Source organism: Anarhichas minor, unplaced genomic scaffold (assembly GCF_050575085.1).
Source record: "Anarhichas minor isolate MPS153535 unplaced genomic scaffold, ASM5057508v1 ptg000087l, whole genome shotgun sequence".
NCBI lineage: Eukaryota > Metazoa > Chordata > Actinopteri > Perciformes > Anarhichadidae > Anarhichas > Anarhichas minor.
Window position 1 is genome coordinate 3,773,384 of NW_027466533.1, and position 16,205 is coordinate 3,789,588.

The 16,205-nt window shown below is 42.3% G+C and overlaps 1 protein-coding gene across 4 annotated transcripts in view; it reads right to left on the minus strand.

Moving 5' to 3' along the window:
- The window catches only part of dpp10 (dipeptidyl peptidase like 10), a 193,181-nt gene that overhangs the window by 72,222 nt on the left and 104,754 nt on the right, over positions 1–16,205 (minus strand). For 2 of the 4 annotated variants that reach the window (XM_076081851.1, XM_076081848.1), the window contains exons 2-4: positions 15,768–15,795; positions 11,688–11,814; positions 6,664–6,747 (exon numbers count right to left, since the gene is read on the minus strand). In XM_076081851.1, coding sequence (XP_075937966.1) covers positions 6,664–6,747; positions 11,688–11,814; positions 15,768–15,795 — 239 coding nt within the window. Of the gene's footprint in view, positions 1–6,663; positions 6,760–11,687; positions 11,815–15,767; positions 15,796–16,205 lie in introns of those variants that run through there. The other 2 variants (XM_076081850.1, XM_076081852.1) reach the window with 2 other exon arrangements.

The following is a 16,205-nucleotide window of genomic DNA, read 5'->3' on the forward strand; positions in this document are numbered from 1 at the left end:
ACTCATGTGTATAGTCTGACCTCATATCTTAAAACGGTTTGTTTCAACCTGGTCCTGAAATGGCATTTATATGCACAGGTATATATACCCTCTAAAATAAGATCTTTTTCTTTTTCTTCATCATTTTGTCTTGTATTTGTGCCTACAGTAGGACAAGGGTTAAAGACGTCATCCAGTCATTTTGGAATCTCCTTTCAGATGATTCCTGCCATATATTAATTATTAAATCCTAAAACATAAACCAAACTTAAAGTCAGTAATATTTGAGAAATTGATCTGGTAGATAAGGATCAACGTGAACTGGACGGACAGGGCGACTGTGGCTCAGTGGTAGAGCAGGTCGTCCTTCAATCAGAGGATCGGCTAGTCCATGCCGATGTGTCCTTGGGCAAGACACTTAACCACAAAAATTGCTCCCGCAGGCTGTTCCTGCAGTGTATCAATGGGTATGAATGAGTAGATAGAGTCCTGAGCAGGTGGCATCTTGCATCGTAGCGCCTGCTATCAGTGTATGAATGGGTGTGAATGGGTGAATGACGACATGTAGTCCTCAAGCTCTTTGACAGACCATTTACCATTCGCCATTTACAATTGAGATTTCAGATGCATTAAAATACTGTTTTAAATAATAATTTGTCTCATATGTTTTTTATTTTCAACCAAAACAACTGAAAATATGAAAATATTCTCCTGCTTCACTAAGTAATTCATTCTTAGAACTGTCTCCATTTTACACATCACATTTTAGTTAGCTGCATATTGGGCCGTGATTGGCTTCCAAATGTCCAGTGACTACACAAAATAACGCTTGTCCTTACATGATGTCACACTGAGATTTAATGTGAGCACGGTGAAACTTTCTCTCTGCAGCAGATGAATGTGAAAACAGGAATTTACTGTCAAACACGCCACTGCACGGTGATGGTTGAAAATCTATGCAAAGAAAGAATAAGCAAAACACAATTTGCAGCGGAGGGAGGCTGCGGCTTTCTCTTAACCCCAGTTTGTCCAGCCGGCGGATTGTGACTGAGAATGTGAATTGAGCTGCTGATTTCCCTGTGATATACTCCAAAGAACTGCCATGGATGAGAAACAGAAAACCTGTCTGGTTCTGTGGACCAGCTGTGGACGCATACACGCTCTACGCATGCACCCTTGAAATGACCAAGCAGTTAAGAAAAATGAAACGCCAACAGCTGCAGTTAAAGTTTCTTACTTTCTTTGGAGAGGGGATGAAACGGTGGAGTTGGCTGATTAAAAGAGGGAGACTGCGGGGGGGGTAGAGCGGTTCGTCCACTAATTGCAAGCGCGGCAGTTCGATCCCTGCATGTCTGCATGTCAAAGTGTCCTTGGGCAAGACACTGAACCCCAAATTACTCCTGAAGACTGAGCCATCAGTGTGTGAGTGTGTGTGTGAATGAATGGATTAGAATGTGATGAGCAGGTGGCACCTCGTATGGAGGCCTCTGCCAGCCTAAGACTGTGTGAATGTTGACATCTAGTAAAGCGCTTTGTGTTGAGTCAGAAGACTAGAAAGGCGTTAATAAATGCAAGTGTATTTTAGCTTTTTAAAATAGTTTATTCAGCTTGAGAAGTTGGAGAATTTTCTGGACACATAAAGGAACACTTCACACTTCAATTTATCACAAACATTCAAAATCAACACATCTGAAGACACGTGGTTTTCACCGACCAAGAAGGGGAAGAAAAGATGCAGGCTAATCTGAAAGGTAATTGAAGCCATCTGACTAACGCATTGGAGTAAAATGTACAATATTTGCTTCTGAGATGTAGAGTAGAAATAAAAAGTTGTTTAAAATTGAAATACTTGAGTAAAGAACAAGTAGTACCTCGGATGTGTAAGTACAGTGGTCTAGTAAATGTACTTATTTACATTACACCACTGTTCAAAACCCAGTAAAAGAAAAGGCAAATAAGGCAATGTAAAAATTTAGGAAATGGGATTCAAATCGCAAATGTCTTGGAGGGCAGACTTTATCCTAAGTCCAACTCACCAATCACAAATTCTCCTTAAATCAAATTGAAAAGTTTAGGTGGACAAAGCTCAGCTGGTTGGGCAGATTGCCCAATAACTATGGGATTGGTAGCTTGATCGGCAGCTTCTCTTGTCCACATGTTGAAATGCACAATGTTAGTCATTTTGGAGAAAAAAATCATTCAGCTGTAATGTATGGGCCAGTCAGTCTGTTGAGACAGAGACGCTCACACGTCATTTCCCAAGTCAAGTCTCAAGTCTTCGAGCTAGAGTCCACGTCAAGTCTCAAGTCTTTGAGCTAGAGTCCACGTCAAGTCTCAAGTCTTTGAGCTAGAGTCCACGTCAAGTCTCAAGTCTTTGAGCTAGAGTCCACGTCAAGTCTCAAGTCTTTGAGCTAGAGTCCACGTCAAGTCTCATGTCTTTGAGCTAGAGTCCACGTCAAGTCTCAAGTCTTTGAGCTAGAGTCCACGTCAAGTCTCAAGTCTTTGAGCTAGAGTCCACGTCAAGTCTCATGTCTTTGAGCTAGAGTCCACGTCAAGTCTCAAGTCTTTGAGCTAGAGTCCACGTCAAGTCTCAAGTCTTTGAGCTAGAGTCCACGTCAAGTCTCAAGTCTTTGAGCTAGAGTCCACGTCAAGTCTCATGTCTTTGAGCTAGAGTCCACGTCAAGTCTCAAGTCTTTGAGCTAGAGTCCACGTCAAGTCTCAAGTCTTTGAGCTAGAGTCCACGTCAAGTCTCATGTCTTTGAGCTAGAGTCCACGTCAAGTCTCAAGTCTTTGAGCTAGAGTCCACATCAAGTTTCAAGTCTTTGAGCTAGAGACCACATCAAGTCTCAAGTCTTTGAGCTAGAGACCACATCAAGTTTCAAGTCTTTGAGCTAGAGTCCACATCACGTCTCAAATCTTTGAGCTAGAGTCCACATCACGTCTCAAGTCTTTGAGCTAGAGTCCACATCAAGTCTCAAGTCTTTGAGCTAGAGTCCACATCAAGTCTCAAGTCTTTGAGCTACAGTCCACATCACATCTCAAGTCTTTGTAATTCTATGATCTGTTGCATGTCATGCGGTCTGCGTAGATCACTGCATAGTTGTATCTGAATAATTCAAAGCATGTACTGTATCATTACTCCATTATCTATTAGCATAAGAAGCAGCATCGGTAAGCTATTAGTGTTACGATCACTTTACACAAGCTATTGTAATATGATATGAAAAAACAAACACACAATGAAAAGTCACTGTTTCTGCGCTGTTAGTTCAACTTGAGTTCAAGTCCCAAGTCCCCATATCTGGTTTGAGATAGATATAAAGTTCGTTTAAAGTCCACATTCAAATATTACAATATTTCCAGAAGACTTTCTGCACTCACAAGCATATAGCTTGGAAATCACTCTTTGGAGAAAGTGAACAGGTGTACTGCTCCAGAGCAAACGGAGGATTCCTCCATATAGAGTCCAGTTTTGTCTGGACAATTGTTTCTATTCTTGCGAGACATTGTGAGGGTGGAACTGTGTTCTTGACAGTGTTCATGAATATGTGCTTTTACAGTTTGCTGGAGCCGTACATCAGCTAGCTGTAGCAAGCTAGCAATGTCAGCACTGACTGTGTGTGTGTGGAGTGTTCCTGTTCAACAGCTCACCTCTGACTGATCTTAGAACTCCACCTCTGACCATTTTCGTGCTCCAAGTTTCTCTCATTTTTTTCATCTCCGCTCCATACATTTATGAAGCTGAGTCATGCAGCCACAGGAGGATTAAAACATTTCTTTAGCTCAAGTTGAAATATTTTGCTTTTCCGCGATGGAATTTGTATTCGCTCACCTTTGCATGGACTTTATAAGCACTGCCTCTGAAATTCAATTCATGCTCAGTGTGAATGCACCTCCAGGCTTCAACAGTAGGTATGTTGGAGGAAATGTTGTATGTCCAACTCATTTTCACTTTCATTTTCAGGTTTGGGACGTTGTGTCAGACTCCACTCATTGCATGCAGAGTTTCATTTTAAAATAAACTTCAATCCTCAAAGGAAGTTAGGTTTAGGTAACAAAACTACTTAGTTAGGGGTAGGAAAAGACAGTGGTTGACGTGAATAACAATATCAACGAGTCACATGGCTAACGAATCATGTGAATAATAAAATAAGTCAACGTTGACTTTTAGTTTCATGAAAGCGGCCTACTGAGTGAAAGTCATGTGTTTGTCTGACACCACGGCAGTTGCCCTGAGAGTGTGATAACAATGTGAATGGGTTTACATTGATAGTTATAATCCCCCGGTGCCACTGACCAAGAGTCTAGTCTAGTCTGTATTTGAAGCATTGGGAGTGAGAACGGGTCGGTATGTCACATGTTCTAACATATAACACTCACTTCTCTAGGCTCCAACTAGGTTCATTGGCTATTAAAACCGTCTATCGAGAGAGCTTAAGTGAGCCAACTGGTGTGTTATTTTCTGCTGTCTGGGCCAATGTGGACACAATATGATGCCCTTCTCCCTGCAGATTGTCAATGACTGATGGAAAGTGACGCTCACTGAATCACGTGCGGCGGCGGCTAAATGTCACTTTCTCAAACACGTGCATCGGTGTGCAAAACACACACACACACACACACACACACACACACACACACAGATATGCACTCACAACAGCTGGAGAAGACACTGCATGTCATTTCTTGCACATGTTCCCGACACTAACCAGATGTCTCACTATAATCTACGCTCAGATCTTCATCAATAAAAGCCATACCCACATCAGAATGACAATGAACTTCATGTAACACTGCAGAACTGTCAGACAACACTGCAGTGACACTCTGTAAATGCATGCATTTCAGAATGATAGTAAACATGCACATTTGCGTGAAACACAGTACTTCTCATAATGTAACAGCATCTGTGGTGCGATTGATTTAATGGTGCATGGTCCAGTCAGCAGATGCTAATTAACCAGTCCAAACTACAGGTAATTGGGGGGTTATAGTCATCATCATCATCACCGTGTTCAAGAAGTGAAGCATTTCCAAGAGACAATGTTCTGTGAAAAAGTGGCGCAATTACCAAAGAGATTGAAATGTACCTGATGGATCACAGTGCACTTAGCAGTAAATGTAATGATGCAGCCCATTGGACTGATGTCAGATTGTGGCGACCCATCCATCTGAAACTTTATATGGGCGCTCATTTAGCTGAGGTATGAATTAGTCCCAGATATTCAAACCTGTTCTGTGGTCGCTTTCATACCAGTAGTTGGTTCATTTGGTGTGGACCAAGGAAACAAATAATAGGTACTTGATCTTAGGAGCCGGATTCGATTGCCAATCTATATGGAAGTGCTGCATGTCTGATTTTACTCACCTTATGTATGATTTGTTAAAATGTTTCTGTGTAGCTCACTAAGTCACTGCTACTGCACCCTGTTTGCACTTGATTACTCATTAGATCACACAATATACCCATTCAGATTATCTCTAATGGAGACAGAGATGAAAGACTTTCAAGCTCAAACCTCCAAAGCTTCTGACTTAGAAAAAAACAAAATCTCATTTTTGCTCCAAATCCTTGTGATCAATCTTTCCTCTCTCGCCCGTCTGTCCGTTATCTTCTCCCATTTGTCTGGGGTCTATTTTGCCCCATCCATCCACAAACCACCCTATAAAGCTGACTTTTCTGGCCGCCTCATCGCACAACATCGGCGCTCCCTCTGTCTAGCCTGAGGTCAGCTCGGGGAATGAGATGGAGCTGCAAAAGATAGTGGAGAAATGTCACCCGGGAATGAAATATTGACGGACGGAAAGGCCTCGCCTCTTGCCCTTGCCCGCGGGTGTGGAGGTAGAGGCACGCAGTCGATGGGCAACAGAGAGGAAAGCCAAAACAAACACACTAATCCTGAGGAAAGGAGCCAGACGGAGAGCGATGCGGGAACGCCACAATCCTGTCCAGCCTTTTCCCTCAGAGGTATCGTTATCTTCTCCCTCCCCCTCAGCCAACCATAATCAGATTCTCTTGTACTTCACTTGATGCAGTTTATTTTCAGCCCAAAGCCTTCCAGGCTTAACATATGATCCCCTTCTGGCAAATAAGGGAATCAATGCAATGTAAATAAGGCAAGGGGAAATGAATCCAAACGTCTGAAATTGCATAACCACATGCAACGTAAGGCCAGGATGAAACATGCCAGCCTTGTTTAAGGCTGAACTGTCGGCTTGCTGTTGTAGCGAGGGAGACATGTCATCCCTCTGCTGTTGTTTGCTTTGCACAGAACACTCAGAACTCCCCGAGATCTCGTTCATGTCAACTACATGTCAAGGTGTGTTTTGTATGAAGAGCAATATGAAGAATGGGACGGGTGATGTAGTCAATTTATCAGACTGTCACTCAAGTCGTTGTGTAACTCAACCGTAATAACGACTATGCCACATGTGTGCCGATCTTGTCACTCCATGGAACATGCCGATGGCAGCTTTGTCTGCCACGAGAAAACAATGAAGCCTCATTAGAGCCAAATCCAAATGCCTTCATACCTCCTCCAGGCCAAAGACCGATGTATAAAAATACATTGTGTGTTTTCATCCGTCCCAGTGCCCCACTCGTTTCCATCTGTGGCATCCGAAGCAATCAACAGGAAAGCTCTGGATTCCAGCCGGTTACAGTGAATGTCGTGGATTACTCACCATTGATCCATTTGGCCTCCGGGTCATGGACCTTGAACTCGGGCTTAAACAGATCCTCCACGGCCAGTTTGGTGTTGCTTCCAGCTTGGCTGTCAGCTGCAAAAACAAGCCATTAATTATTAAGTTGCCTTACATTTTATGTACGATGTGGGTGCCACATAGACGCGATGTTCTCTCCAGTTATCAAACATCGGTTCTATCTGGCAAGTCACTTTGTTTTTCTAGCATGCACACAGTTTGAAATCAGTCTTCAGCATTAGCTGACCTTGGGATTCACTTCCACCACTATCATTTCTATGCTCTCCCGGCATCGAAAAATAAAGTCAAATCTTAAAACATACAACACTGGTGTTAGAAAGCATCCTGGGGAAACACAACTCTATGTCAGAGACTTAGCTTTTAAAACACAGGTAGTGCAGGTGCAGTTACTGAGACAAGTGATGCAGAAAATGACGAAGTAAAACACATTTTGACATTGATCCTGCAAAAATATAAAATATATTTTACCTTGAAATATCAATAACAGTCCAATATATAATTGTTTGATTCTTTGGCTAATTAAGATTTGGTATTAATGTATACATGTATGTTGGATGCAAAATGTCAAAGACATGTTTGAGGTAGTTTAGAGAGAGCATTACCAACTCTAAAATATACTAAGTTCATATCATATTTTATAGCCAAATTGTAATCAATCGTAATCAAAAAGGTTTGTTGACATCATTCATACATTTTAAAACTAATATCAGTCGATGTATCAGAACACTGGCACAAACTCTCGGGCATGAAGATCATGTGAGCCTTGTTTACGTTAAACGACCCTAACAAGGGAAGTGTTTACCCTTAAAAAGCCGGTTTTCTTCTCCCTGTCAACAATGGTTGTATTCGTTTTACTGAATTTGGAATTGAGATTACACTTAAACACTTTTAAAACTCAACAGTCTGGCCCCCTAATCAAGTCAAACAGCGACATCCTGTTTCTTTGTCGTTAGAGACGACCTGGAACCTTTTTCAATAGCTGCCTGCTTGACTGCACCTTCATCCTGTTTACCTGTATATCATCAACCACCTCTGTTCAGACCTTCTGCCTTTGCTTGTTAACTCATGCATCTTCACTTCTACAAGAAATCACTGAACTGTTCCCGTGTGCTCCGTTCGTCGGCATTCGGGTAATTTCCCTTGTTGCCTTGCTCACCAGCTTGGCACTTAAAGCTCCATTAATCAATATTTCTATAGCGACAATGAATCAAATATTGTGACAGGGATCCCTTACAGTGACAAACCCACAGAGAAACATCCCCCAACGCTGCACTTCTACACAGCAACTGACTTCTTTTTAGCTTTTTGTTTTGGTTTGACTTCCTGCATGTATACAGTTCAGTTTTTTAATCAAGCAGACAGATAAATGGATACAAATATAAATAAACTATTCTCAGTGGATACACGGTTTTCATGCTTAATAAACATACATTTGTAAACATTTGTTTGGCAGACAGATGTGTTGAGTGTCCTTTTAATCCAGATTTACATAAAGGTACGTACACACACACACACACACACACACACACACAGAAATCCATTTAAATGAAAAAGATGCACACAGAAAAACGTTGTTTTCACAGAATGGCTTTTCACATGTTCATTAATATGACCATTACTGGGCTAGAAACTCCTTAAGTTATTCAAATGTTGCCCCTGGAAATGTTTGATTTTTAATTATGAAATGTTATTCCTTTAGCAGGAAGAGAACGTGCCAATTGAAAGCTCCTCCTGAATAGGACAGCTGCCGATTGTGAGCAGACTAGTAGGGCCAAGTCATTTTGAATGTCAGCCACATTGGCTTTCCTTGATAACTCCACACAGCATGTTTGTTTATGGAGGCAATGCAAGTCTAACCAACCGTGGAATACACCAGGGAAGAGTGCACTGCGTGGGCAGTGGATTGTGATGGTTTTTCATCTGTGGAACATTCAGCTTTTTCTTTCATAGCAGTGATTAATAGTATTAAAGTAGTCAAAGAATAATAAGGATTATGCCGCTGTGTGATATTCAGTTTATTTTGTCTAGCCCAAAATCACAAATCACAAATTTGCCTCAGAGGGCTTTACAATCTGTCCCAGGACCCTCACATCTCTATAAATGATACAGAGAGGTTCAAGGTCTGAGGGGGTCTCACATGTCACAACACAGTGAGTTATGAGTGGTGGGAGGACATCTAGCACAACCAGGCGGCAACCTCCGTGTCTGAAAAGTGAAGCCAATGCAGAAGTGCATTGAACTTGCATTCTTTCTAACGGCCATCAGGGGGCGACTCCTCTGGTTGAGAGTTGTCCGTGTTTTGGTCTTACGACTTTAACCCTTTCACAGTGTGTTTCCAGTTCATGAAAGTTAATTGTAACATTTTGGTCACCTTAAAATGTCTTGTCAGAGTTCAGTTGTACTCATAGACTGTATAGGAAGTGGACGTAGACATCGTGGTGTCACCCATTGGTTTGTGGGCTGCCATTTTGAAGCTTAAAGTATAGCATTTTTTTTAGCAACCAGTGAAGGGAAGTGATCATATTTGGGCTGCGGAGGAGTGACGTAGAGACGCAGTATACAACGCTGGTAATGGTAGAGACCTGTCAATCACAAGGTAGCCCCGCCCTAAAGCATCCCCTGCTTTATGGTCTGTTTGACTCTAAATGGACCATCATTTACTAAATGAACATCATGCTGTATTGAAGAAGACTTGAAACTAGAGATTGACATCAATAACTCATGTTCACAATGTTTACTTACTATTATATTATACTATCGCAACCAGAGGAGTCACCTCCTGATGGCCATTTGAAAGAATGCTTGTTTAAGAATCTTTCGCAGTGGCTTCATCCTCTCATGTTACTTCTAGTTGCAAAAAACAATATGGCGACGACTTGAAATCAAGATGGCAACAGCCAAAATGCTGAACTTGAGGCTTCAAACCCGTAATCCACAAACCCAGGGATGATGTCACTGTGACGTTCAGTTGCTTTCATACAGTCTATGGGCATAACAGTGGGCACTGGTGTTCAAACATCCTCAGTAGTGCACACATAATATTTTCATCAATATTCATCATCGACATGTATTTCAAGATGCATCAATCAGTTGTTGGTTTTTTTTGTGAGGGGGTTGCTTTGTTTTATTTTCGGCTTTTTTTGCTTTTTGGTGGCAGAACATATGACTTACATTTGACATATTATTGCTTTTTCAAGTCGACATGGCTAACATGTTAGAAAACTGTACACTTCCCACAGACGCAGAGCAACATTAGCATTCATTTGGAGTTGTGTTTCCAGCAACCTGACAAATGTAGGTCCAATGTTCACTCTCCTTTGTGTCGTGTGGTGCTGGTCGGGTAGAGTGGGATGATCAAAGGTTTTTCACTCAAAACAGCTACAAACAGCATTGATGGGGCAGTGCGACTGTACCCAAGATTAAAACTGAGTCCATACAACCCGAACAACGAGCTGAAAGAAGTTAAATGTTTGAACAGATGATGATTATCTGTGCGTTCAATGGATCAAATGATCCATTGTTCATATAAAACCAGACAGACAGAGAGGTGGTGTGGAAAATCCACTACTCTTCTTTTACTGTGTTGAGCAAGTCTGTCATCTTCTGATATTCTACCAAAGTCGTCCTCTGCAGCCTTTTGGAGGACTGAACCATACTGACTCTCTTCGGGTGAAGGATAATCTGTTGATCCATCCGCATTTAACAACCAAGAATTTGAAACATGACTTTTAGAGCATAATGAAATATTTAAATCTGCATAGATGTTTTTGGGTCAAATAGCAGCTGAACAAGTTGATGAGAACAGACTTTGACCCTAAAACCAAATAATAAACTGAAGGAAGCAAAAACGCTTGGTAGAGCTGAAGTGAACAGAAGAGTTTTGTGATCATTTTCTGTGCAGCAACAGCTTTCGCATCTCAGTTATTAGATCTGGTCAGAATTTAATTTTGAAACACTCAGAAAATAACTAACATTGTCAACAGAATGTGAGGAGTTTACAGTGTTGGATGTTATGTCAAAGACATCTATGTATTGGGTTGCAGAGATATCTACTGAAATGAGCATGCTAACCAGCTAGCCCCGGCCCGTCCTGTCTTGTAATACCGCTTGTACCTAGAGAGGAGACACTGAGTCACTGTTGCATCCGTCCTGAGTCCAACGGGAGAGGACAAAGAAGTAGAGCTGCCCCGAGGACGAGAAAATGCCTCGTCCTCCCCGTCGGCGGTAGGCTACATTGCCAAGAGTAAAGCGAGCCGAAGGTACGGGAGATGGACGGACCTTCCGTTAGCAGTTAGCTTGAATTCAACCAGTGCAAACCCCAGCACCTTGGGTCTGATCCTGGAGGACTGCCCCGACTCCCCAGCAGATCAGATGTTACCGTCGCACAGGTTAGACCCAGTGCGCCACCAGCCGGCTGTGCTGGGGTTTTCCGAGCCACCACAGCCACCAACTGAAGCTCCATTCCCCGGAGTCGCGGCTCGCTGCCCTTCCAGCAGAGAAGTCCCCTGCCAGTGGGGAGCATGAGACGAAGGCATGTTTCTCGTTTCTACCGCTTTGGATTTAATCCATTAAATAAACTATCAAAACTCATGTAAACTTTAAGCCGACGACATACATGGAGATCATAACCAGAGATTATTCTCAGAGTTTCAGCAGTTTACTTGAATTTCGCATATTCTTGCCCTGCTGTTAGTTATTAGTTGGCTTTTTTATTTATAAAAATGCTTTAGTGAAATGCTGCCTCCTATTTCTCTGAAGCATGTGGCTAGGGATTACACAGTGCACCTCTTAAGAAATCTTGAAAAGAGCAGTTTAGTTATTTTTGCATGGTACAACGTTGCATGTAATGTCTTGTGAACTTTTAGGGTTTGAAAGTCTTTGAAGGTGCAGCAACAATGGCCACTGGAGCACGTAAAAACACTGTAAAACAGGGACTCTTGACAAGAGCTAATCACAGGACCTCTGAGACAGCAGGGCACAATCACAGCTGATGTTACCTGGTGTGAGGAGGATGACAGACATGGTGATTAGGGAGCAGACCACCAAGATGACCAGCAGAGCAATGGCAATCCCTTTCCAGTTCCTTTGAGGAGGACTCCCCCCACCCAGGTCCTGCAGAACGGGAGAAATGGAGGTGAGAGTGGAACAGCAAAGACAAAGACTTCCCCTGCTGACTAGGCTTTGAATACAAATGAGTCTTTTTCACATTGCTTAAGTTTAACAGTTTTGACGTTTACCAATTTGATTTGTCGACACAAAAATGAAATGTAAAAAGCTAGATATTTGTTCAGAGGCCAATATGAAAGCTAAATCACTGAGAGGCTTGGCAACGCAGGTCCATCCCGATGATCACATATTGCACACAACTGCAGCACACAGCGGTGCTGCTCACAATACCTATTAACAAGGGTCACATTGAGGCTTTGTATTTTCAATTCCATCCCCTGCACGGTGAAGGATTTGCTATGAAGGGCTTTGCATGAGCCACACTGTAAGCCGGAAATGTGAAACTCGCTGTATCGGTGCTGAAGTGCTTAGTATTTGCATGTTTCTATCATTGCTCGGCCAACCTATCCTTTGAGTCACACATCCTGACCTGTGGAACACACATACTTTCTGCTGAGGCCAAGAGTCACACTTTCCGAGTTTGGCAGGTAAGGAACACAGCAGCCATTTGCATTCAAGGGCTCAGTCTGTCAAAGTGACTGTCAAAAGACTTGGTTGGTGCAACTTTAGGAGCAATGGAAGTCAAGACGGCGGCTGGCTAACGTAACCGCAGTTTCATAAACGCCTTGGAGAATTATGGTGGTCTTCAAGTTATGTAAAAGTGAGAAAAGGTTCTCTAGAGCCCATGTTTGGTTTGTCCGTTCTGGGCTACTGTAGAAACACGGCGATGCAACATTGCGGACTATGTGAAGAACAACTAACCTGATTTCAAAAAATACATGGCAGTTGATTGGATGAACCATCCGTCAATCAAACTCTTGCGAAAGCGGGTCAGGAGGAGAGCGAAAAACGTCTTTTCCATGGAGAAAAGCCTTCCATGCTGTTCTTTGCTCTTCTTTCAATGAAGAAAAAGTCTCTAGTTCTGATAGAACTGATGCTGTTGTGACCCTCAGACGGATTATGTTTGGCAGGTTAGGAATACAGCAGCCATTTGCATTCAAGGGCTCCATCTGTCTAAACTGGCTGCAGAAAGATTTGGCTCCAGCAATCTGAGTGACCGCAAAGTACACTGAGTGTGATATTATCGACAGTGGAATAGCTATCCAGGAGAGTTTGTGAAAGCTTTCGCCTGCAACTCCATCTCTGAGTCCTGGTATTGGAGAGTCTTAAACGGGGTCTTCCACCACATCTGCTGCCTCTGATAAGATGCATTAAGCCTCCCGCCTATACATTTCTCCTCACCGCAGCTTCACCTGCCCTCAATTACTCACAAAACCCTGCCGGTGAAATACAGTGATCACTGACCACCAACCCACTACTGCATCTTGATTGGCTGGAGGGGAGGCGGAACAAAATGATTGCCAATTAGAGTTGGGTTCAGCATCCGTCTCGCACTTTCTCTGAAATCCTTTTTCTAAATACTTGGTGGTTTAAAAACATTGAAGCTCACTTTTTCATCAACTGATGAGTCAATTATGAATGAAGTACATCCAGTTGTTTTTCTCACAGACCATATAGTAACAAAACTTTGGCTGTTTAGTGACAATTTTCTACTAACTTTCTTGTACTGGCTAACAGTGGGACATGAAGCATTAGAGTACATTTCATTTGTACGGTCACCATAATCACACAGTGCATGGATGCAGTGTTACGTTATTCACAGCCCCCGCCGGACTCATGAGACCGCTCTATTATCAGGTCTTGGGCCGCTGCTCATTTCATTAATACCACAAACAACTGACGTGTCCTTGAAAACTGACAGCAACTCTAAATTGCCTTTGTGCCTCCATGCATGAGATTCTTACTCCCTCTCTTTTTCACTTTCTCTCATTTTTCCTCCCCAAATTTTCTATCTAGCCACATTTGAATCATCAGCCTCAGTTTATTAACTCAATTATGAGCAACGATAGAACCACTAAGAGAATTTTGACCCGCTGAGTCTCTCCATTACCATTATTATAAATCTTACAAACCTATTCGAAGAAATGGGACAGCAATCCTTTATCAAAATCATTGGACCCTCATCATAAGTAAATACATGTCTAAATTTCCTCAATCTATGTAGACTATAGAGGACGAGGCGAGGCCTTGATGAGCTATATTTTTTTTGGAAAGATTATTTCTTGGAGAGAGGGAGGGAGAGAGGGGGAGAGGGGGCGGGAGAGGGAGAGAGATGCAGCAAAGGTTCCCGTAACATCGCAGTTATATGCCATGTGCTGTAATCATTCTGCTACCAAGAAGCTCGCTACATGATTGAACTGGTAAGCATTGCAGACATAGTTTCAGACAAAATCCTCATGACAAACAAACAAAACTAAAATAGCTACAGAGTATTTCCAGGACCTTTGCTCTCTTATATAAAGTGTGTGACATTTAGTGGCATCCAGAGGTGTGGTTGCAGGTTGCAGCCAACTGGATACCCCTTCCGTTCACCTCTTTTTTCCAAGATAGCGCCAAGGTAAAGCCATTCGCCTTGCTCAGAGGCCATCCTAGGCCATAATACTACGGTGGCCTTCAGGTAACGAAAAAAAACAACCCGCGAAAAGCTCTCACTAGAGCCAGTGTTCGGTTTGTCCGTTCTGGGCTACTGTAGAGACGTGGTGGTGCAACACTGTGGACTCCTTGAAGAGGACCCGCTCCGTGTGAAGATCTAACTGCTCATTCTACAATAAGGAAAAGACAAATTCTCGGTTTTGCGTAATTATACTACATGATAATGAAAATGATATTCTATTTCTGCAAATAAATGCCCCGCAGTTTTACACACTAGACCTTCCACATGCTCTAATTAAGCACATCGTTATTTCTTAAGAAAGAAAAACACAATAGGTTTCATCTCTACTACACATTTGGCAATACCCAACCTAATGCAAACAACTGAGTCATGCGCTATAACTCAAATCTAAGAGCATTTCATTTCTCCTCTAGCCATTTTTCCATTTGATTATCTATCAGCATGTCATTTGCTTTCTAAATGTGTTAATTTACACAAGTATGTGCTACAGAGGGACACTCGAAGTCTGGCCAGTAAGGACGAGAAAGCATGTGCCTTCCTTTTTATTTGGCTGAAAGCAAAAGTAGACAAAGGCATTTTCCTTTATCCACCAACGCTCCTCTACCACTCGTAACCATATTTAATACCATACAAGGAGTCTCACAGTTATTGGACTGGTTACGTGCTTAGCCATCTATAAATGCCATGACCATGTGTGCAGGAATGATCAACTGTCAGCCAAAACTGTGCATAGCTAATGTTTGCTGTACAATTCACACATCAATATATATTTAGAACTGTTGTTTATTGTCATGAGTAGAGAAAAGTAACTATTTCTTTCAGAAGGACGATTTGACAGCTTTCATACAGCGAATAAAGGCATCAACCAATCAACGGACATACTCTAAATGTACACGATAGCACACAACAACATGTGGCACCATTTAAAAGGGAAATAAACAGGCTTTCCAACGGTATAAGATGTATTGCCAAGAAGCATTGTTGCAACAAAGAAATAATCTACCAAACACAAATTTCATTACTTTTTGTGCTATGTTTATTTACTGTCTTGGTCCAGCTAGGCCACTTTTTGTAATTCTTAACAAAACCCAGCTGACTCGTGTCAACACAGTACCTTGAAGCGAGTAGCTTTTTATGCAATAGTGACAATTTAGGAGTTGTTCAATGGCATGTTATTTGTGCTAAGCTACGCTAATCAGGCCCTGAATCAAAGTGTCAAGACAGGGATACAAATTGGTTTCAGCCTTCACCTAACTTCCTTCAAGACAGCAAACAAGCCTGTAGCGTATATTTCTAATTGTATAGTATTCAATCACTTCTCAATTTAAAAGAACACCTTTTTAGCTTTTTATCATGTTGGTATAAAACAATCAGGAGGCTGCACTTTGGTTGCAACAGTTGGTTGGCACTTTGAAGAGCAGAGGGATTTGTTAGTAGGGCAGAAGACTGTGGCTCAGTGGTAGAGCAGGGTCGTCCTTCAATCAGAGGATTGGAGGTTCGATCTCTGGCGCCGCTAGTGCATGTGGATGTGCCCTTGGACAAGATACTTGACCCCAAAATTGCTCCCGTAGGCTGAGTGAATGTGTGAATGGGTATGAATGTTAGTTAGTCCTGATGGGCAGGTGGCACCTTGCATGGTAGCCCCTGCTATCAGTGTATGAATGGGTGTGAATGTGTGAATGGGTGAATGATGACATGTAGTGTTAAAGCGCTTTGAGTGGTCGGAAAACTAGAAAAGCGCTATACAAGTACAGACCATTTGCCATTGGCTAAAAGTATTCCAACTGTTGCTCTAAGTGGTCTTCAAAACACCTACTTCTGT